General features: G+C 27.6%; 1 protein-coding gene across 1 annotated transcript in view; it reads left to right on the forward strand.

Annotated features, from left to right (window-relative positions):
• The first annotated feature begins 9,899 nt into the window (after positions 1–9,899).
• Positions 9,900–24,091, forward strand: part of LOC132931838 (glycine receptor subunit alpha-2-like) — a 215,438-nt gene continuing 201,246 nt past the window's right edge. The window contains exon 1 of the mRNA XM_060997877.1: positions 9,900–10,099. Coding sequence (XP_060853860.1) covers positions 10,032–10,099 — 68 coding nt within the window. The 5' untranslated portion in view covers positions 9,900–10,031. The remainder of the gene's footprint in view (positions 10,100–24,091) is intronic.

Here is a 24,091-nt window from a genome sequence, read left to right on the forward strand (position 1 = left end):
TGCGTAGTTATAGTTCACTCAATACTCGATTTTTTATTAAGATTACACTGCTTTTTACAAATGAATACTTTTTATCTATTTAAATAAATCATAAACAATTTGTAAAAAATAAAACAGGTCGTAACTTATCAGTTCTAATAGAATGAAATGTTTGACTTCATCCTTTCTTTTATTGCATTTGTATACTCATATATAAAGTCAATAAAATACTAAAATAGTATTGTGCCACTGTGTGTTCATGACTTTAAAATAAAAATAAAATTTTGTAGTTCTCAAATTGAACGACATCTACTGGTAGATCATAGACTTGATTTATAATTAGAAAAATAAGATAATACAATAATTAATATTGTCGAAGAAATAAAAGTACCGAATGCTGGAGAAAAACATTGAATAAAAATGCTCTAATTGAGCGAAGTCACCCTCTCTGATTTTATCCTTCAGAATGTATATTTTATTTTATCATGATTCTGATTTTTAGAATTTTTAAGTACACTCAAATTCCACCTAGGTATTTTGATTGATTATACTTTTTAAGTAGTATACCCTGTGGCTTAGACAAGCTATCATCTTGTTAGATTAGGTTTCATTAAATGATAACATAAGAACAATGTCTTGAGACGTTGTATATACTTGAGCCTTGATTATGTTTTAATTTTGAATCTCATTACCTAAATCATTTTATTTATTGAAAATTTAGTTTGATTAAATTTGATTTTTAAACTAAATATAAGTACTTCACTTGTTTCAAATTTTCACAATACGTTATTATGATAATTGGAATTCTAATAATCATGTCAGAAAGCGTTTTGAGTAGTTTAGAACATTTATGAATGAATATGGATAGAATATTCACATAACATCTTTGATTTACACGACTATAATGATATGATAATAAGAATTTCTCTTTCAGTGGACATATTTCTAGGTAGATTTAAGTCTTATTATTTAGTTTTTATCTGGTTTTTTTCATTTTTGGTGAATAGTCAAGGGTGTGGAGTTAGGTCTGGATTCGGTGACCGGAGGATTACATGTCTATAGTTAAGACTGTGTTACAACGACTTAAATGTAATATTTAAATGTACTTTTACCTATTTTTGTGTTTAACAATTATTTATTACTGACCACAATGTGCTCTGGACTGTGCAGTTATACGTCCATCAGACGAACCTATATTGGCAACTCGCCACTGTTAAATTTAATTAAATTAAAACACAATACTTTGATATTTGCTTCAGGTTTATAGTGTACATAGTAGTAAAAAAGGTTTTTGAAAGTTCAATTACTTTTATTTTGTACAAGTACCTACGCACATACAGAATACCTACCGACCACGGGTTACGTGATCCACGAATTAATTGTTATATTTAATGTAATAGCAAGAGTATTTTTTACGAATTAAAACATTGGAATATATGAATATTATAATATTATTACGTATTATGGTATAATATAATGATACACATAAACCATTATACTTTATATATCTAAATGGAGTATAAACTGTAAAATATATGTATATATATAAATATGATAATATATAATATATAAATATTATATATCTATAATAATATATTAATATACATTAATATTATGTTAGTATTGATGTTCTATGATATATCATATATGACGATAGACAATAAAACGTTTTATCGCCATTTGAAATTCAACGTTTATCATAATATTATTATTTAATTTATATCTGTTGACAATTACAATTTACTTATTAAATATTTGTACACTTTAAAACAGTAAATAAAATAATGAATTAACTGTGTGCAAGAAATGAAAAATACATTTTAGTACGTTAATTGATGACAATTGGCAGTATACAAGTGTTGCATTTAATTAACTATTTTATGATGCAATGTTTTCCAGTAGGTAGGGTTGTATGTATTACGCTATTCGTATCTACACAGTTTATTAAATTGCGCGCGTTTATATGAACTTTAAAATGTATATACTTAGCATGTATTGATTTTTCTGAAATAATACGAAGAACGCGTTTGAGTTATTGTTATTAACATTTAATAGTAAAATTGACGTTTCCGGTTAAGAGACCCCACAGATTGACTTTTCAGAAACAATAGGTCCTTTTATATTCCCAAATTACAGCAATTAGTATTCTAGATTCGAACTATTCATTTTATATATCGATAATAATGAGAAAATATTCACTATCGCGGTTTGGTAGGGTCCTTATTCTTTTTTGTATTTATTGTGTATTGATCTAGAAGAAAAAAAACAATAATCAAACCATTGTGGAATATTATTGTTTTTAATTCAATTCTCACGGTTTTTATAGTCGCAACGAATATTCGAAATCTTAAATGTAAATATTTATAATATTAATTATATACTTATACTATAATATATATGTGTAGCAAGCAAAAAGTAAGTTGCCCTCTTGGTTAAAAGGTGTGTCGTATTTTTGTGGACCCGGTCGGTAATATTATTGGTGACAACTTCAGCTTCACTTATGAGCGACTTCCCATAAAAGAATTTATAAATGCTAGAAACAACTAATAATGGTTTTATTTTAATTTAAGTTAGAACGATATAAAAGTGAATTTTATTTAGTCTTTTGCGAAAATATTGATATTCTATAATTATATAAACACCAAATCCATAAAAGTAATATAAAATACAAATTTATATAACGATACGCTATTATGAATTAGCTAATATAGGAACTATAAATCGTCAATAACAGATATTAAGTTAGATATCATATTAGGTTATGCCTTATATTAATACGTACCTATCTATGTATTATAAGCTTATAATGTTATATTTGTTGATTAAGATTGTACGTCTGGCGGCTTAAAACGATGCAGTTTTAAAATATGCAATATCAGAGATGAAACTGCCAGCCGACAGGTACCTGTAATGTCGGTGCTTTTATACGAGACTTGTTATTTATTATCAGTTCGTTTTGGCACTAATGTCAATCACGGGGAAAAAAAGCCGACTCTTAAGTATAGTTATATAAATTTGAAACTTTTTCTCCCATCAAAGTTCGAATCAAAACATTTCAACGTACCTGACAGCATGATTTTGACAGTGCATAAACTTTCGTAATATACTTTTTTAAATTATTGAATATGTATTATGTATAGATTTTAATAGCGAGGATAGTGTCTTATCGGTATGCACATTCGGCACGCGCAGTTTGACGATAAGTGGTTTTAAATTGGGCGGTTTAACCATCCGTCGAGAATTATGAATAATTATGAAAATCAGCTTGTATATAATAAATAATTACTGATAAATATTTCGCCACCGCTTTAATCTATCGGTTTTGAATTCCTATCGGTTTTGAATTCGAGGAGAAAATGACTATTAGTAAAAAGAAGTCACCGCAAGCATTAAAGAACGAAAACCGCTGGTCACTGGATTACATCATAGTCAGATTTCGACGACCTCGGGCCGATGTAATGGTCGGAATACGTGGATTATTTATCGATGTATTACATTTTCAAACGGTATTATATAAATCATAATATTATAAACTATATATTATTATCTTCCATAATATATTTACCGTCTAAACTCAATCCTGGAAAAATTTGGGCATTTCTAAAACGCTTTTCTCAACATTCGTAGCGATTGTTCCGTGAATACGAAGTATAAAAATATACCTATTATATGTTTAATTTAACAGACCGAAATTTATTTCGAAAATAATATTATTGCATTATAGACGATGCCGTTTCTCGGATACGATAGTGTTCTTGAGTACGGTGTACCATTTTAGTGAATCGGCGGAGCTATTAATGGGTTAAGCGCTTACGGAATTATGCATTTTCTTTCGTTCACGGCTAAAATATTTTCCTTCGGCATAGTAATATTGTCAACGTACCCGAAATTCACCCGTGACGTGTGTATAATTGACACAGATTTTAGCCGGAATAGCCTGAAAACCCTCATTATTTCGCGTAATAATATTACAAAAGAAGCGAAAACGGATGAATTTGTATGTGAGCGAAAACTGCGGAATAATATACCTACGTCGAACAATATTCAGAATAATAGTTTCTGGAACTCAATGCGATTCGTCGATTTTTAATTTTAAAATACAGCTATAATATAAGTACCTCGGCAATTGAGTAGCTTTTTTCAAATTAATTATTTTTTCGCCGACTCTCGGACCTCTCAAATAACGTACCCGATCAAACTCCGGCCGTAGCCAATTTTATCCTATTACCCAATAAGTTTCGAGTTTTCCTTCAAATATTTAATTTAATTTTAAATATGTTTGGATTCGGCCACAAAAACGTTGTATTTTTAGTGATTGAAAATATGATATAAGATATTGTTTTATGATATTAAAATTTGTAGTATATAAACTCTAGAAAGTCGTGGCCAAACTTTTACATAAGATTCGTATTACGGGCGAATACATAGTGTTTATATCTACATAATACGTTTTAAGCTTAACTCCAATTCCAAAGAGGTTTTGTATTCGTAAATTGTACAAAGATTTGTATATATATTGTTAGGTAGGTCAAAACTTTATGGACTTTTCAAACTTAAATTTGTTGGGTTTATGTCTTTTGCCTCCAAAGAACTTTAACTCAAGATGATTATATTATTATTTGTTTTTGTCAATATTTTTGTAGATTGAAAGAACGATAATTATGATGAAAAGAACAAAATTCCGGACGTGGATATTGTGCATTGTGCATAACCGTATATATGTATCTATAAAGGTATCTTATTATACTATTAAATTGACTCAATAAAAAGGTAATGATTTTAGTATTTTATGACGAGTCATATTATTATACTCTGTTAATGAATAACATATTATAAACTTCTCAGACAATATCCAAAATGGCCTACAAGAAAATCATTTCAACGATAATAATTTAATTATTATTGAGGTGATGAATACTGCACTACATACAGTCTTTCAAATTATATGCTATACACTCAATTATGAAGTTTGCGTTTTATTTACAATAGTTAATCATAACGAACTATGCTATTAAACATGTTATATTATTTGATAGCGATAATCTTACCAGGTTACCTTCGTCATGATCATAATTTTTTATTAATTCTTTCTATTCTTTATTATACCAGCATTTAGATTTTATAGTTACTATAAATTAAGCGAATAAGGTCAGATTTACACCGGAAATGACTGATAAACAAAGATGATGTTGATTTATAAAATATTCAAAATTAATTGTAGTTTTAAAATGTAATTATTGTATGAAAAAATAATAATTTGACAACATACAAAAATATAACGAGTAGTTGCTTTATACACACACACACACACACACACACACACATATATATAATCTAATATTTAAAGTAACTACATAGTCTCATAGCACAGTTTAAATTTTAATTAAAAAAAAATATTGGACGTTTTTTATTTTATTATTTAGTATTTGTTACTGATTGTTTGATAATTATTTTAAATTAAAATATAATATTCATACAATTATAGTAGATAGGCATGTAGAATTATTAGTTTTGTCATTTATTATAACATCATAATAACATTAAATTTGATAATGTTTAGTTAATTTATAGGGGTTTTATCAATTCCGCTGTTTTAATATAATTAGGTTTATGACACATCTATTAGATAGATTTTTTACAGGTAAAAAGGTCATTTCGGCGCAATCGATATACGCCCGATTTATAATGTGTAAAATTTGTAAAAATTTACGAAAAAAAATTTGGATTTATATTATATAGCTGGCTCATAATAGGCATGTACCAATCAACATTCATAATATTATCAAATACCTGTTAGCCGTTTAATGTAAGATTATGTTCGAGTCAAATGAAAAATAAATATAAAGCTTGCCTACCACGCAATATAACATTATAATATAGGTAATCTGTTTATGTATAATTATAGAATAACGTGCAGTACACGTCGGTAAATGTCTTAGTAAATATTATGTATTATGTCAGTCTTAATAGTTAAAATAATAATATTATGCAGCACTTGTATCCTGTAGAATTCTGTGATTTGGCTTATTGTTGACGTTCAAAAATCAGTTCCCAGTTAATCTTCACTCTACTATTGGAGTATCGGAGTAGATATGATTATTATAGTTGCGTCGCAGCGTTGTGCTTAAAGCCATAGCCGTATAACAGTTGAACAGTTTATGATAGATATTATATTTGCCGTACACGTAAGTTGACAATACACGTTTCTACAATATTGAAAGTTCTTCGACTAGACTTGAGTTTTGTATTTGCATAAACGGCTTATATTATTAATATATTACCTATACACGCATGGTGGAAGATAATTAATCGATTATCGACCATTTTTATACACGAGAATTGTTTTTAAGAATAATTATTATCCAAAACTACCCGTATACATAAATATTATAAACATAATACAATATGTATTATGTAAATATAAATGTTATGCACTTATCTGGAAGTACGTAAAAGATAATTAAATTATAAAAGTTTGTTAAGTGCAATATTATAGTTTAATCCTATACGAGTATAGTATAATCTCATATTCCCGTTATTTGTTTTTGAAGAATTTATTTAACGTTTCTGAAATAAATTAGTTTTTAATTGTTATAATATTAAATATAAGCTTTGTATTTATATATGTATCATTAAATGTATATTCTCGACTGATTGTGTGATTATGTTTTAGATTGTATTTTTGAATCAGGTCGTCACTATTATTATTATTTATTAATTATTATTGTAATGAACACAATACAAATTAAAACTGGGAAGTTTTGTTTCAAGTAATTTGAATTGTTGGTATGCGTATAACTCATTTTATCACAATACTTGAACACTCTCATCAAATATATACGTGCAACGTGCTATTGAGGTGCTTAGGGTGTATTTAATAGATTATAAGAAGAAAATAAAATACTAAAAAACAATACAAACGTATGTAATTTTGAAACTCTTAAACAATTTTGGCGATGAATAATGTGTTTTCTTATTAATTTTATAAAATATGTATATTGCCTGCTTACTTGCTTAGTACGTATTAAGAATTTACCTGTGTAATGAAAAAATTGTAAAAGAAGTGTTTATAAATGTATTTGTACAGAAGTTTTTATTCTATATAATGAAGTGTATTATTGAATTTAGGGATAACTAAATATACTAATATTCTATTTTTATACAATAATTATGTTAGTACTCTAGTGAAATTTTTACATTAGGTAAGTGACATGAATGTACACACATTCAGAATGTGACATTCTATACACTTAACTTTCTTTTTAATCATTTGGTATAAATATAATTAACGAATAGGTAATTAATAAAAAAAAAAAATTTTATAAAAGCACCAAAAAGTACCTAAGCAAATAATACATTTAAAGTTGCTTTTGTGTACAAATTAAAAAAATTTACGTTTTGGTAAATATCTTTTAGTAAATATGCATAATAATATATCGCATATATACTATATGCCTAGGTAGTTAGTACTATACAGGATGATTTTTTATTCTCAGTGGAGCGATTGATGGACGACATACTTGAAAATAAGGACCTAGATTCTAAATACTAAATATACTATAGATATTGTTCTTCCTATACAATAAATGTTTTTTTAATAACTATTAAATAGGGTGATTTATCGATCATGTTCAGTGTTCAAATTCATTTTAAATTCTGAGCAGAGTGATGAATGTATTACATTTTACAATAATGTGTTTTTTTTTGTTCTGCATACACGATAAAAAGTCAATAAAATGCTTCAATCTTCAATGTTGATAGAAAATTTGATTTAATTCTTACTTTAAACAGGTCAAATTTAAAAGTCACATATTTTTTCAAAATAATCGGGAAAAACAAAAAACAAAAAAATTAAAGAATAATTAGAACTTTTAAGATAATTATTTGAAAAATGTAAAAAATATAAATGCATTATTTTTTTGAATTATATTTCACTCGCAAGTTCAAATTTGGATAAAATCTCAAAATTAAATTTTGAACTTACTTTTTAAAAAAATATTATTTTATAATGATTTTAAACAATGTAAAAAAATAACAATTTTTATGATATGAGGTGTGCCTATATTATGGTTTTAATTATTTACACAAACATAATAAGAATTGGAAAACTTATATTGCGAACCGTGAAAGATACGTTATATCTTTATTGGTGGTTTTAGTATGAAATTTTGCCAATTTTAATACACTCGTAGGTTATTCCGATATTTAACGCGTCAACTGTAGGTACCTATAAATATACCATCAATATATTGCATTAATACGGTCGGTGTTTAAATTAAATCGTCTACCAAGCCTTTGACAATATAAAGCTTTGTTAATAAAATAGTAGTTTGACTAGGTACAACCCGGTAAATCAAAATATTTCACCGTATAATGTACCTACGAGTTTACAATTGCCAATTAAAATTTTCTAGCCTACATGCATATTACATATAATACGAGTAGGTACCTATCTACCTATATATTGACAATAACGAGCCCACCGACACGTATGATACGACTTATATCCAGTAAATGTATTATATTCAAAAGCTGATGTAAATGCCTATTAAATTATCAAAATACCAAGTTGTATAGAGTAATGGTGGTGAATGTATGGCACGCGTAACCCTTGGTGGGTGCATTGGCCGAATTTTAACGGTACGCAAAAATATTTTTATTTCATTTAACAATGAATCTTGCATATTTTAAGGACGGTTAATTCTAAAATAAATCTTTATTAATTCTAAATATTTTAGTTGCTAAGTAGAAAATTAATATGAAAGTTTGAAACTCACTTCCAAGTTCTAGACATATTTTGTACTAAAAATAGAATCAATATACAGGATGATACATTATAAACATCATGCTCAACCCCATTGTTCACACTTTCATAGTGAATTTATTCAAATTCTGATCTTTTAAATTGGACCATATTCTTAAGAATGGATTATTATGTACTGCTTAAGAAAGAATTTATATGGTCTACGTACTTCTGTTTTTCAAACTAGAGCCCCCCCACTTTTTTATTGTAAATTATTTAGTGAATAAATTTTTTGAAAATCTTAATTTACTACATTTAAAATTCAAATGCGTAGTTTCTTAGTTTTAAAATGTTGATATACTACGAGTATTATGTGTTTAAATTTTCTTTTACGAAAATAAATAATGATATAATATCCTGAGAAAAACGAACGCGTTCTTTCCAAAAACTCTACTACAAAAAGTATAATATACAAGTACCTTATTTTGAACACGACTACGCGTATATATACGTACAACATATTTTGACTTTTGTTTAGTTATTAATTTTAATTACCCATTACAATGTGGGTATGAATAATTTTCCGCGTAGTCCGATTCGTTCGACTTGCCGTTGTAACAATATGATATTAAAACGTTTTTTAATTAACTTTATAGCCAGCCAGCCAGTCAGTCATCCATACAGATTATTGATATAGACTGTACCAATAACTGATTACTGCCATCGAAAAGTTACGTCGTCGTTTCCGATGAGCGCATACACACCACAAACAGTCAATATACTATTCACACGACCGTCACGCGCGCCCCACGCACATAAATATATATATTTATCACCACCAATCTATATAATATATATGTATATATATCAATGTGCAATACGTTTTCAGCTCATGTTTCTATGTATTATATATGTATGTGACAGTGGCAGTCGAGTGTATAATATAATTTATTTATTTTCGCGAAAAAAGCGTGAAAAGCCTTTTTTGGATTTCATTATAATATATATATATACACACACACACACATACACAAACACCCCATATGTGTATAGGTATAATATGCGCGTACGCTCTATGAACGCGTACATAGAGGTACACCCACACCCGCTCACACCCCGCCAATCGTGAGACCGCGTGCCGCGTGTTTTACTCTGTGACCGAAAACGTACACGGGACGGCACTCCGGTCGCACGCTCATCCGAGTGACCGAGTGCGTAGCGGTTTAGTCTGTGCGCCAGCCTTTCGTCAGACGGTCGCGGACGCGAGGGATTGTCGGCGGCCAAATTGATCGTCCTTACGCGCGCCGCGATGGTTCCGTTTGTGGTCCTGGCCGTCATCTGCTCGGCGTACCTGTTTGCCATCGGTCCGGGTTCCTCGTAAGTGTAGTCGTCCCCTCATCAACCAGTGGTGAAGGGGGTTTCTCTAGTTTCAAAATTATATATTATCATATACAGGTCCCCTACAGGGCTTGAGATTGAAAACGGTTTTCCGATTTCGATTGGCGTTTTTCAAAATTTAATTTTTCCGATTTTGGTTTTAAAATTGTTTTTACTGGTATTTACAACCAGTTTCATGCCCGGTATTTATTTTTTTCAAAAGATGTATATTTTACCGTCAAAGACAAAAATGTAGGAATGTCTATACCTAGGTAACGATGTGTCCGATAAAATAAGGGTGTTAACTAAGCGATGTTGACTAGGAAAGAACGTTAATGCAAATTATTATCAAGCAACGGTGCGGATTAATCATTTTAGATTAAAACGATAATATTTCAGCTTTTTTTAGTCATAATTGATCGCAATGCTTATTGAATTTGAAACGGGTCTGCATTGTAAAATCGATTTATCTAATGAGTTAATCAGTACTAACAATAATAGTACTTCCGGACTCTACAATATGTCGAAGATCGTTTAATATTAATATTAATTTTAGAATACACTATAGTAATAATTATATATATATAAATCAATGGTATTATAAGTAAAAATCTCTGTATAAATATTTTGTTAAACAAAATAATTTAAAATTATCAACATCGTCCACTAAGGCTAGGTATTTATTACATTTTTACTTAAATTAAATACTTCTTTGACGGTAATGTTTAGACTAGACATTTCAAAATTTGCGTCCTCCGATACTATATTATATTATTAATATCGTTACCATATTATTACCGTATACTGTATGTTTTTATACCTGTACTTGAACTACGACCACAGTTACGTCGTCTGTCGTGTCATTTGGCTTTTATCGTATTGTTATTGGTCGTTGTAATCATGGTATCACAAGTCACATCCATCATGATATATCAAGTTGGGTCAAACTCTATTTTTGGACAGGACGTGGCAGACGACAAAGATATGAATCCGGTTTTATAGTTTTGTATACCTGTATTCTAATATTAATATTATAAGTTGACTGTACTTATAAAGGCTGTGGTATTTATTTTACCTATTGGCTTAAAATCAAAACAATTATTATATGTAATTACTTATGACGAGTCTCAGTAATATAATATAGCATATATAGGTATGATAGAATATCCACGCGATTTATGGAATTGTATTGTACATTTTAGTTTTCTCAAATTGTTGTTCTTATAAATATTTCCATTTCCACTAGATATACGCAAAATAATATTATATCCATTTATTTCTACACCAATATATCCGGTTATCGTGTATACCGGACGTTTTTTTTTTAATCATAAGGTAATAACTAACAATTATCGTATTACGTTACTATTATAATAATTTGTTTTGATTTAGATTCTTATTAAAGCCATATAAGTGTAAGGAGTGATTAATAACTATAGCGATTCCAATGAAACGGTAAATTTAACGTCACAAACATAGTTTGAGGTCATAGGCGTGTCCACAGGGGGTGCAGCTGATGCAATTTATGCATCTGAGATACCTAAGATTTCAAATGGCATTTACCACAGGCTTATCGAAAATAGATATAGATACACATAGCTGTCATAGCCACAAAGATAATAAAATAATATTAAGCAGACTTTTAGGTATACTAGTTGAAGCCAATATTGCATTTCGAAGTCACCACCTTTAACCTTATCTGGTAGTGTTAAGTAATGGTTAAATTATATTTTCGTCAAATTGATTGGGATATAACTATGGGATACCTAGTGGTAATTATTTGATAGGCGATAGCAGCAAAGCTGCTTAAATGTATTATTCTGGTAATAACGATTATACTAAGCCAACTTTTGGGAAAGTCACAAGATAATAATGTTCACCTCCGTACATCGTGATTGTATCTCAAAAATACTCAACGGCGCATAGAATTTTAATTATTTCGTAACCAATTTTTAACATAATATTTAACTTATTTAATATCATTATATTTATTATTTATACATGACTTTATTTTAATTATTGATATCTATTATATATACTTTGAAATTAGGGAGGGAGGCAACAGTTTTAGTTCATATTAGATACAAGATTAAAATCATGATGCATTTGAGAATAACATAAATTGTGCAAAAGGGAAGGGCTACAGTTCCTCAGTCCCTCTGGGTACGCGCCAGGTTGCACCCTCTGTGTAAAATATCTGGATACGCTTATGGTTGAGGTTTAAAGAATTTTATGGTCATTATAAACAGTCGATTCTTTAAACATGCAGTAATCACTGATCACATAAGCGGATTTCGCCGTATAATATTTTTTCATCCATTTCTAGAGTTTGTATTGCTCGCGATTTTGCCGTATTTATATTGATGCTCAGCTCTGATACATATAAAATATCCCGTATAAGTTGTCGTCTTTGCATATTATGAGAGTACAATTTTACATTTTTTTCATTTGACGCTGCAAATATGGTTATCTTCGTGACATTAACGATTTTTCCGTTTAAGACCGTAGTGGCATTCTTTTTTGCGTGATAAAACACTTTTATTCGTTTAATTTTATAGTTTTTCTTATACCGTTGGTCGACCATACGCGATGGGGTGTAAAATGTATTTTCGGAATTCAACAAGATTGACACGGTATAATATATTATTTTATGATTATTTCAATACGCACGGTGCGTATATCCAGTGTTATCATTAATATATTGTAATATTATAATATAATTTTAGCGCGTTATAAAATAATCTTGTAATACAATACTCAGCTGGTATTTTACGTTTCACTAAGGCACTTGAGACGGTTTCATTCGCATCATAGAGAGTAAAATGCATCATGATATTAATAATTGCACTTCCAACAGATTATTTGGATATTTATTATAAAAAAAATAAAACTATACATTTAATGACAAATATTTCATTACATTCACAATCATAACCATAAAAATGATGTATGGACGTGTATGCGTAAGTACGTATAGAAAATATTACAATTTTTGACATTGCTTGTTCCAAATGTTAACATTTATCATTATAAATAATAATACAGGTATAAAAAAATACTTTTTAGTTGTTTGTCCACTTTTCAACATTATTTTAGTATATGTACTAGTGATTTCGAATAATAGTGTATGTTTAAAATGCGTTTGAACTTAGCAAATAACTAAAGATTCATAGAAATATCTATTTACTTTGAGAACATTTTATAGGTTGGTGGATGATTATTATTATTGGATATTGACTTCAAATGTGGTAATTTTATACTAATGAAAATATTGTTCTTAACGGTTTAAAAAACTTAAAACTTTGGTATTTCTAAATCTAAATACATAATTTTTGTAAATAAATCGCGTTATCGATTTAAAATTATGTTCTTAAATATATTTTTTGAATATTTTGGAAAACATCGAGATTTAATTTAACTTTTTATTTAGTATCTATCAATTGCTTTAGATTCCGAGCAGAGCAGATTTTAAAATAGTTAATGCTGTTTTTTTGTATACCTAAGTATACGCGATAAGTAGTCGATAAAATGCTTATATTTTCAACTTTGAGAGTTGTTTTGAATACAAAATTGGAAATCAACATTACAAATTGCTACTATTTTTCGAAATAACCGGGAAAATAAACAAAACATTAAGAAAAAACAGAAGTTTTTACGTAAAAGCCAGTTTTTGACAAAATCTTGTTTTTTTTCTTTATAACTCAAAGACGGTTAACTTGACATTTTTATTAAATATTTATTTATGTAATCATTTTATATACATAATGAGATTTAAAAAAAATAAACATTAATGTAAGGCTAATAATCTCAGATGTTCCTAAACCTCTTTTCTTTTCAATAAAAAAAACACTAATATTTTTGAGCTTTAAAAATTTTAAATTTTCTTTATTTTTTTTTCACCTGATCGAAATGCTTCGAACACAATGCATACTATTCCTCATAAGTTGTTAATTTACTAATTAAAAAAGATAGAAATATAGTCATGAATCATAATATTTTGTATAAGCGTTTTATGGTGTTTACAATAATTTAAATAAAATTTGAAAATGTTTTGAAATGACAGTTAGAAATATTCAAGCAATTTTTTTATATCTAAGATTTAAATATTTATATAAGTTTTTTTTATAAGTTACTCAAATTGATATTAAAAAGAAAATTTCTTCCAGTAAGTGAGATTAATTTTTTATGAGCATTGAAGTTCAAATGTTTATAAAATTGTATATTCGTTCGTGAAATAACTATCTGTCATCAAACAGTTTTTGATATTATATTATTGCAATTAAGAAACAAAGAACTGTAGATAATTGAAATCATACTATGAATAACGATATTCATTATTTTGTATTATTTTGTTATAGTTCAAAAAATGTATTCGTGGGGAAATTTTTTTGTATACTACTATATTTTTTACACACAATGATATTTTCAAATGTAATATTTTTGGAAAAAAATACCTAATGTATTATTAATAGTAAAATTAAAAATAGTAATATCAGGAAACATAACATTAAAATATTATACTCAGTGGTATAGGTTAAACATATATCATTGAATTCAAATTGTTCAAATCGACCACAGTGACCCACTTGACACGTAAAGCAGAGCGGTATCCACTTGCCTATCTTTTTATGTTCTATCGTTATAAATGGGTCCATCTATACATCCTATTATATAGACTTTGCAATACTTTTTATGGGGATGTTAAATGGCAAGTTATTGCCACCTTTAACTTACAAGCACTCGGATATGTATATATGAAAAAAAACTCGCATTCGATTCGTACGTCGGTTATTTTACACGTGTTATATGGTATTCCATAAAATGTTTTATGATTTTACGGTACCTAAAATTAAAATATATTCATACCTAGATAGAGTTATACAACATTTATATGCGTTTAGTTAAGAGCGTATATATGTGTATGGTTGATATTATATTTGTGCAACATCAGATGAGATTATAATGGTACCTCGTATATAATTTGAGAGTATAAAATTAAATATTTATGTCGTATGATAGATTAATGTCACTTTTAATACTGCTGGTGTAACCTAAAACTCCATCATGTGTATTATCCGACGTTTTCAAAGTTTATTGTAAAATTAAGAAAGAGAATTAAAAAAAAAAAGTAAACGTGCAACTCAGCCAGAGCGATTGAAACAATGATAAGTTTTTAAAATTTGAATTGTATTTCAACTGTCACATAAGAGCTTTTTCGCTCTGTATATAAGAAAAAATGTGACTTTCTGATAAAAGTTTATTGACATTTTGATATTACATATACATATACGATTTAATTCAGATTTCAGATTGAGTGTTATCAAATATTTTTTTCGTAAGCAGTTAAAACATATAAATTTATAAAACAATGTAAATATGCAATCCAAGAATGCGCCTAACTAAAATTAAATTCTGAATTACGTAAATTCAAAAATGTATCAGAAAAGTTTGTACTCTCGAGCAAGAAGTAGTGATAACATTAAAAACTTATATCTTGTTAAAAGAATTACTAAGTTAAATATCAGTAGTCATGACTCATGATGACCTACAGTCTACACTAATGATTGGAAAATATTTGTTTATCACAGACAGATACTTTTATTAAATCAATTTTGTTTTCTTTAAAAATCAAAATGAAAAATTATAATACGTGATGATCTATAATTTGAATTCCTTGAATATTCAAAACGGTAACTTCTTAATTTTTTTTAGAATATTATTATATTGTCCACTCGATACTTGAAGTGAAGACTAAAAATAAACATCTCTAATTAATAGTCATCAGAGGTAAATTTTACCCTTTGTAAAGGAAATTTCTCACTTAGTCAGCCTAAATAAGCATATAATTCCATTTATATTAAATTTGCACTATCTAGGTATGGTTTTTGAAAAACTATTATTTTGGTTGATAATATTAAACCGAGTACAGCTTAATCAAAGACCCAATGACTTCTAATTTTTTTTAATCGTACATTTAGATCAACTGTAAACACAAATTAATTCTATATTAGCCTAAGTCCTAACCCAGTACTTGTGTAATATTATTGTACGTAATGTAGTTAAGTAGTTTTAAATGCAGAATTAATTTACAGGACATATTAATGGTTGGTTGAAGATCCTGGTCGTATTTTGACATGAACGTACTGAAATATCTATTTATTGTTAAAAAAGCAATATACTATATCAGTGATTCTCAACCGCCAGTCCGCGATTAAAAGGATACCGGTCCATATTGTATTGGAAAAAAATAATATTTTTAATGTATTGTTCCCTATATGGCCCGTAGTCCTACAAAATAAGTCATCTGTCGCAAATCGCAAAAAGGTTGAGAACCACTGTACTATATTATAATATTGTAATAAGTATACTAGTGCAGTGAGCGATAACAATTTAAATTACAACAGGACAATTCCGACAGCACATTCGCTCCAGTGTTCACCGAGTGATAACTGATTAGTAATCCCACTAACTTAGTACTTAACACTAAGATAACTTATTATAATATTATAGAGAAAGGTATAAATAATTATTATGATATCCGTCGATCTGTCTGTCGAATCCAATTTGTTCGCGAGTTGTTATGGTATTATTGGTATTGTTAAGTAGGTTTTTCTTAACTTGGTGAGATTTCAATGGGTAAATTATAATTTTTTTTTTATCGGTGGATACTGTCTTAACATACCTACTGATAATAATTTTATTATTTTACTTCAAGTTATAATAAATGGCTTTCTATTACTTCTTTTACGATGAACGCGTATTAAAATTATACAAAACTACCTAGTGTTGGTTATTTATTTATTTAATTAATTACAGGGAGTGAGCCGAATATAATTCACAAAAATATATATATTTAACATAAGTAGCATGTGTAATATAATAATACAAAATAGATATATATAGATATATAATATAAGATAATAAGATATATAAATAATTGAGTACATGATAGTAAAATAATAACAGTATTTATTAATATCTATTGAACAAGTGAGGATGCTCATCATTGCCAAGGCACATCATCCTATCAATTGGTTGGTTATTCAAGTTTTTTTATTTGCATCGTTGATTTTACTAATAAAAATAAACTTTATGTTAATGATTCGTAAGCGTACTAGAAAAATCGAATTAATAATTCAAGGCTCGAGCAATATATATTTAACAAAGAAATTATTTAAAAGAACTTTATCATAATTAGTGTATATTTTCCATTTTTTCGATATACATGCGTGATGGTTATTCTATTATATAATTAAGAAACTAATCAAATGCATAATATTATAATCCCAATAGTGAAAAATGTTTAACATTTAAAGATTATTAAATTTAGGCACTATCTATGCATTTGTTTCAATATAAATTGGTAGTAAATATAAAAGGGTTTATTTTAAATGAAAAATGTAAATAGTTCATTGAATTTAACACTGTGTAGCGTTTAATTTTTAAATTATTATAATTATCATTAATGAATTTTCTTGTATACTATTAAATTTAAACTGTGTCTGTTAAACAGTAGCCGAATTTATAGTACATTTATGGATTATCGCAATACAGTTCGTTACCTATTGAAATATTTTAATAATCGCTACAGTAATGCATATAAATACATAATTATAATCTATCTTAAGTAGCTATATCTTAACCACGACTAGTGAACCCTGTAGTAGAGCCTGTAGTAAAAACCCGATAAAAATATAATATTATAAAGAGTTAATTAGTTTTTTTGTTGAGATGACACGGTTGTGTGGTTGCTCAGAATCGAAAAAAGTAGGTAATGGTTGAGCTATAATAAGATTTGAGAACGGATTAGAATGGGACTGCACACGACATCGATAAAATCTAACGTTCAAATTACGTTACAAGGACTAAAATATATGATAGGTACAAACAACATACCTAATAAGTTTTAATTTCGCTCTTTCAAAGAACACGAGATGAATAATAATAAAATGAACACTGCGAAACACATTAAACATTTCAAATAAAATTTCATGTTTTTTTATTACTGTACATATAATATTGCAGTTCGTTTATGCAGAAAAAAATTAGTTTTACAAAGAATAATTATGATTGGAAAATATTTATGAAACACTTTCAAATGCCACTGGATAGAGTGACACGGTAAGAACTGCACATTAAGCACTTGAAAAAAAAACATTTCAATATTACTTCATTTCGATAGAATTATTCATCCAACGGCTTGACGTCATAAGAGCTTAGACGACAGTGTAAACAAAATATTTTTAAAAGAACGCCATACCCACGCATGTTGTTGTTTCAATCTTACAAACGTACAAGGTAGCAAATTTGTTTTCAGAGTAGAACCAATTTGATGTTTTTAACTTTAATATTTAAATCTAATATTTAAACGAGTTATGAACATTTTTAAATTATAATATTATTGTATATATATATAATAAATTCGCAATTAGGTTTGTGTAATTTGAAATATCGTAAAAACATCGACGTACAGGAACAGAAAATGTTCTAACATTAAAAGTTGGATTTTTATACAAATTCGCTTGAATATTTGAAGTTAATAACACGAATTTTTTTATATCAACGCACATTTAAATCTAAGTCTCTGCATCTTGTCCGCCGTTGAGCAGTTGAGCTTTCTTAACCAAACTTTGAGCGATCTTTTGTGATTTTTATTATGCTGTATTTGTTCCTAGTTGTTTATTAAATCGTTTGCTAATCAAAAACTATAAAAAGTTATAAACATTTTAAGGGTTGAAGATAATTTTGTGGTGCATGTCGACACAAACAATCACTTTGACTTTCTTATTAAACTCAAATTGGAGCTCGCAATGTGCAACGTTATACGTCTGTAAAACGGAGATAACAAAATCTGCGGGCGCAATGTCCTCTTAAGCATAATTTATAAGAAAAATAAAATAAATAGTGTAGGTACCTGCATACTCATTCGTTAAGTATTGCAGTGAGTCTGCAGTTTTGTCATCAGAACTCAGATTAAACCATATTTGTTTCCCACTCGCGAGCACAGTCCAATTATTATTTATTAAATTCCGTGCAAGATGATAGTACTTGATTTAAAATAAGAGTACCTATATAATAATATATAGACGTAAAACTTCGTCTAGAGCAGAATATTTAAATAGTTTTAATAGTTATTAAATAATAATACTAATTTGAATAGTATATTTTATCGTATCTTCTTTGCCAAACGTACATGTTTCACCACAGCAGCTGATATCACTACGACATGTTACAAGTAATCCCGGGTGGATAGTTGTAGCTAGGTTGGATTCTGTTTAATCATTGAAGATCTGAAAACTTTTAATATGGCTTAATACTTGAACAAGCAAATAGCGAGAAAATTCACTGAACTACACATTCGGTGAGTAATTATTAATAACTTTGCAGGTACACTCGATGCTGGAACTGTATATACTATAATAATATAATATATATATAATAGGGATTAGAAAAATTTGATCTATAAATTTAACATGACCGAATTCGTATACAGCGACCGTCCAGTACCTTATTATAACAAGTTCAAGTTAAACAGATTTTTGTTTTTATTTGTCGCGATAGTTATGTGAATAATTTATTACGTATATATGATGTGAATCTTGTTTTCAATAACAGTGAATAGTAATCTTAAGAGTTAAGGATTCAATTCTTTTATTTTTAAATATTATATACTCATTTTTAGCATTAGATTAATATTAGGTAATCAGGTAGGCCATAATATTATACATTTTCATTCATCACCACAGTGATTAGCTACTCAAATTTTTATTATATATGTATATACTTTAAAAAAAGTTTGTGAAATTGAATTTGATTAATTTTTTAAAAGAAATACGATAGTTGAATGACTAATGGAATAAATACAGGGGGATTCACCAGATATTAAATTTTTAATATTAAAATTATGATTTTTGATATTTTTAAGTATATTTTCCAAGTCTTGTCCAAATTTTTAAATATTTATATTTTGTTTTTTTTTATGCCATCTGAGGAGTGTTCCTGTGCTAATACAAATTCATGTATTCAAACGGAAATTACATTTTTTACTAGAATTTCTTAAGCAGATAATTTTCTTGTGAATACTAGTATTTATAAATTCAAATTTAAATGTATCTTCAAAAAAATAATCTGTTTAATAATTGTTAGTAAAAAAAAAAAAGATTAACTTTTGAATAAATGAAGATTGTGTCGATAATTTTATACATAGTTTAAATGGTATAATAAATGTTGCTATCAAAAAATATGGTCTTTATGATTACTAAACACTCAGAATTTGAATATCTGCATAATTAAAGGATACAATGGGGTTGAATATTGTGTTTGGTGAATCACACTGTATTTACGCATAAACAAATACGTCATATTATTATAATAGCCATGAAGACTGTTTTTGACAGATTTGTTTTAATTTTTTTGCTCTTATGTTATTTTAAAAGTTTTTGAAACGGAGAAAATTGGATTTCTTTATAGATGTTAGAATCATACATATTATTATATACATTTTTCTTATGGATATCTGATTGTGGACCTTTGATATGCTTTAAATTAAGATAAATTAAATAATATACAATGATAATAGCTTAGATATTATTACGAGTATATAACATATTATTATACTACCGACTTATTTTATTGAAAAGTTAACATTATAATATTATAAATCAAATATCATTAATAATATATGAAACACTTATTATAAAATGTTGGTAGTAAGACTATTTATTTTATTAAGTGAATTTGAAAAAATATGATACAGTATAATATATTTTTATTTTCTTTATCGTAATCATATGGTTAATAAAAATAAGTTGAACATTATAAGAACATATATAATAAATGTCAGATAAAATTTACATTTTTCAGTGTGGTGTAGTAAAAAAAAATATGGAATATCAGGTATGTGGGTGGAAATATTACCTTCTCGACAAATTGAATCATATATTGAAGCGAGTTGGAAAAATTACTGTTTCAAAAAAGTTGGTTGTTTAAACCACAATAATGGTCTGAACGGGAAATTTATAACCATAGTCTCTGTTTGAAAATGTAAATGTTTTTATTTTTGAAGTTGAGATATAAATAAGTTATGTGACGCTATACACAAACTAATATTACATAATATAACATTAATGCTGTACCAGGATACAGGTATCCCTGTGCAGATATATATATATAAATATATATATCATGTTAAAGTATTTAATATTTTAAACCTGTTGAATGATGGATTAGTCATAATTATTCACGCTATAGAATGCGAGACACGGTCGCGATGCTGATGACTGCGGGTAGCAAGGCTTAAACTAAAACTGAAATTACCTCTGAATGCGATTTCGATGAGCTGAGTACGATTTGGGCTAAAGTTGTAAAGGTTTTATTAAAAACGGATATTTAATAACATCTTTTTCTTGCTGTTATTATATAAATGTATATAAACAACTATAACAAAAATTCAAAATGGTCCCATTTATACATTTAGCGTTTAATTTTTAGTATATTTTGAGTGATGTTTTTCAGTATCGAAATGTGTTTTCTGAAAAAAATAAAAACAATTATTAAAAATTAGTAACAATTAATTGTTATAAGTTCAATAGTATTTTCTCGCTTCGATTAGAAGCAAACATAATATCTATGAATTATCTTGATAAAAGTTTATGTACGTTATGAACGGAAGTATAGATATTTAAAATAAACTTGTCTTTAAAAATAAAAAAACAGTTATATCCCGTGACCATAAAGAAGCAGTACTAATGGTTTGTATATTAAGATCAGGCTGTACTGGTCTATCCCCCTCGTGAGATTTAACAATAATTTGATAATTTTCAAAAACGAATGGTTAAAAATTTAACTAGAAACTTAGTACATGGCCATTGTATCTCATTTTATGAACCCCGTCAACTATGTTGAATATGATTGCTAGCTGTCCTTTTTTAGGAAATGAGTAATTTGCAGTAGTTTCCATGAACATTTTTTGTCGATCCTTTGGTCGATGGGAAACAGTAGTATCGGGGGGGGGGGGTATAGAGATAACTTAAGTGAACTTTTGGAAGTGGTTGGAGAAAGTTTGGGTTGTTAAAAGAGTTTTGATGTGCTTGGTGTGTGTTTGTTAATAATATGTTTGAGGCTATAGTTATTATAGTTATGTATATTGACAATTTTAACATAACGTTTTTTTTGTATCTTATTAAACTTATCGCTCATTGTGGCTAAATGTATGTCCGTTGGTAATTAAAATGAGTGTGGGCTTTTTATTATGATATACATTACCAAACTTGATCAGCTGTGACGTTTACAATGTACTACTATTGGAAATCAATAAAACGGAAAGTGAAAAAATTACACGCGTGATTCCAACAGTATCTAAACACGTACTATCAAAATTCATTGTTTACAATTGTGTGTTTTATATATGTGAAGTTTTTTTTGGTTAGTTGACTTTTCAAGTTGAATAATGATAAGATAATGAAAAAATTAAAAATCAAACTATTTATAAAAATAATTAAATTTTGAATTAAAAAGGTTCATATATACTTAATTTATTTCGTAGTCAATCCAAAGGTTAAAATGCATTATGAAAATAAAGTTTTAGTACTTTCATTATAGGTACTAATGTACACTTTGTTAATATATATTTAAAGTAGTAAATTTAAATTTGGATAGATAGAGATATTTATTGTAAAATGTAGATGATCTTAGAATACTCAGTATTTGAATGTATACCGTGGTGTTATTTTCCATAACTGTGTTTGCTTTTAAACAACATACTGATAAACTATTATTCTGTAACGGAGTGTTGTGTCTTGCAGTGTAACTGAAACTGTCACTTGTTTTCCGAAAGCAATACATCAGAAAAATTAAATGATAAATATTTATATTATTTTTAAATAAAAATGGTATAGGTATTATATAGAATAACAGATTTGTCAGATTTAACTAAATAAATATATTTTTATTAAAAAATCATTAGATATATTTTAATTGACTATTTATTCTTTAATTTTTAACTAGTCAATTAAAAAAAAAAAACTTACCAAAAAGTAATAAATAAGTATCCAATCCTAATGCATACCTAATATCGATATTATAGCATATTTTAAATAAAATTCATTAAAAGTTATAGTATTATAAAAAAAAATAATACATTTGACGTATTAGTTATTCAATTTTAAATTTCAAATTAAGTTAACTTTTTATTTTAATTAATATTTTCTTACCTACTTTGTACCAAATCAGCGGGTCAGATCATCTGGAAATCAAATTAATTATAGCGAAACAAAATGACGAATCATTTAAGATATATTATTAATTATTAAATATCCATATTAGAAAATAAAAATAATAAATAAAACAATGAAAAGTTTAAGATTAATTTAATAAGTGTAACCACAAAATATTATATTTTATTTTATTCATTCTGTGTGTAAATCTATATGAGGCTATCAAAAGACAGTAATATTATAGTGTATATTTTAATCGTCTTAGACGTTAGCTCCTTAATCCTTATACTCTATTGACTATTCCAAATAAGTTTGGAAAAATTCGCTCAGCCGTCGTCCGGCCGGAGTGCTGTAATTGGTCAGCATGTATCGTAACTCGTTGTCGATGCGAGCCGCGTGACTGTGTCTGAGTGAACTACGACACGTTTTTGTTCTCATTTTTTCCATACTTATTTGAAATAGAGTGTAGTAAGTATAGCCAAGTAGGATATGTTATTGAATATAAATGTTCTCGCTTATCGAACTGGCCATTACTTATAATGGTATTTTCCAGTAATTAGGCGTAGCGGGTCGCTAATTAATTGTTAATACATAGGTACACAGTAGTGGATTGATTACTATTGGTATTACAATTAATATGTATAAAAGACTTGGGTACTATAATACTAATATGGTTATCTTTTAACTGAAACGAAAGTACAAAACATTTAATTCCTGGTCTTTACAGACGAAAAATACTGTAACACCTCCAAAAAACACTTAATTTTGAGGGGCTATC

Source organism: Rhopalosiphum padi, chromosome 1 (assembly GCF_020882245.1).
Source record: "Rhopalosiphum padi isolate XX-2018 chromosome 1, ASM2088224v1, whole genome shotgun sequence".
Taxonomy (NCBI): Eukaryota; Metazoa; Arthropoda; class Insecta; order Hemiptera; family Aphididae; genus Rhopalosiphum; species Rhopalosiphum padi.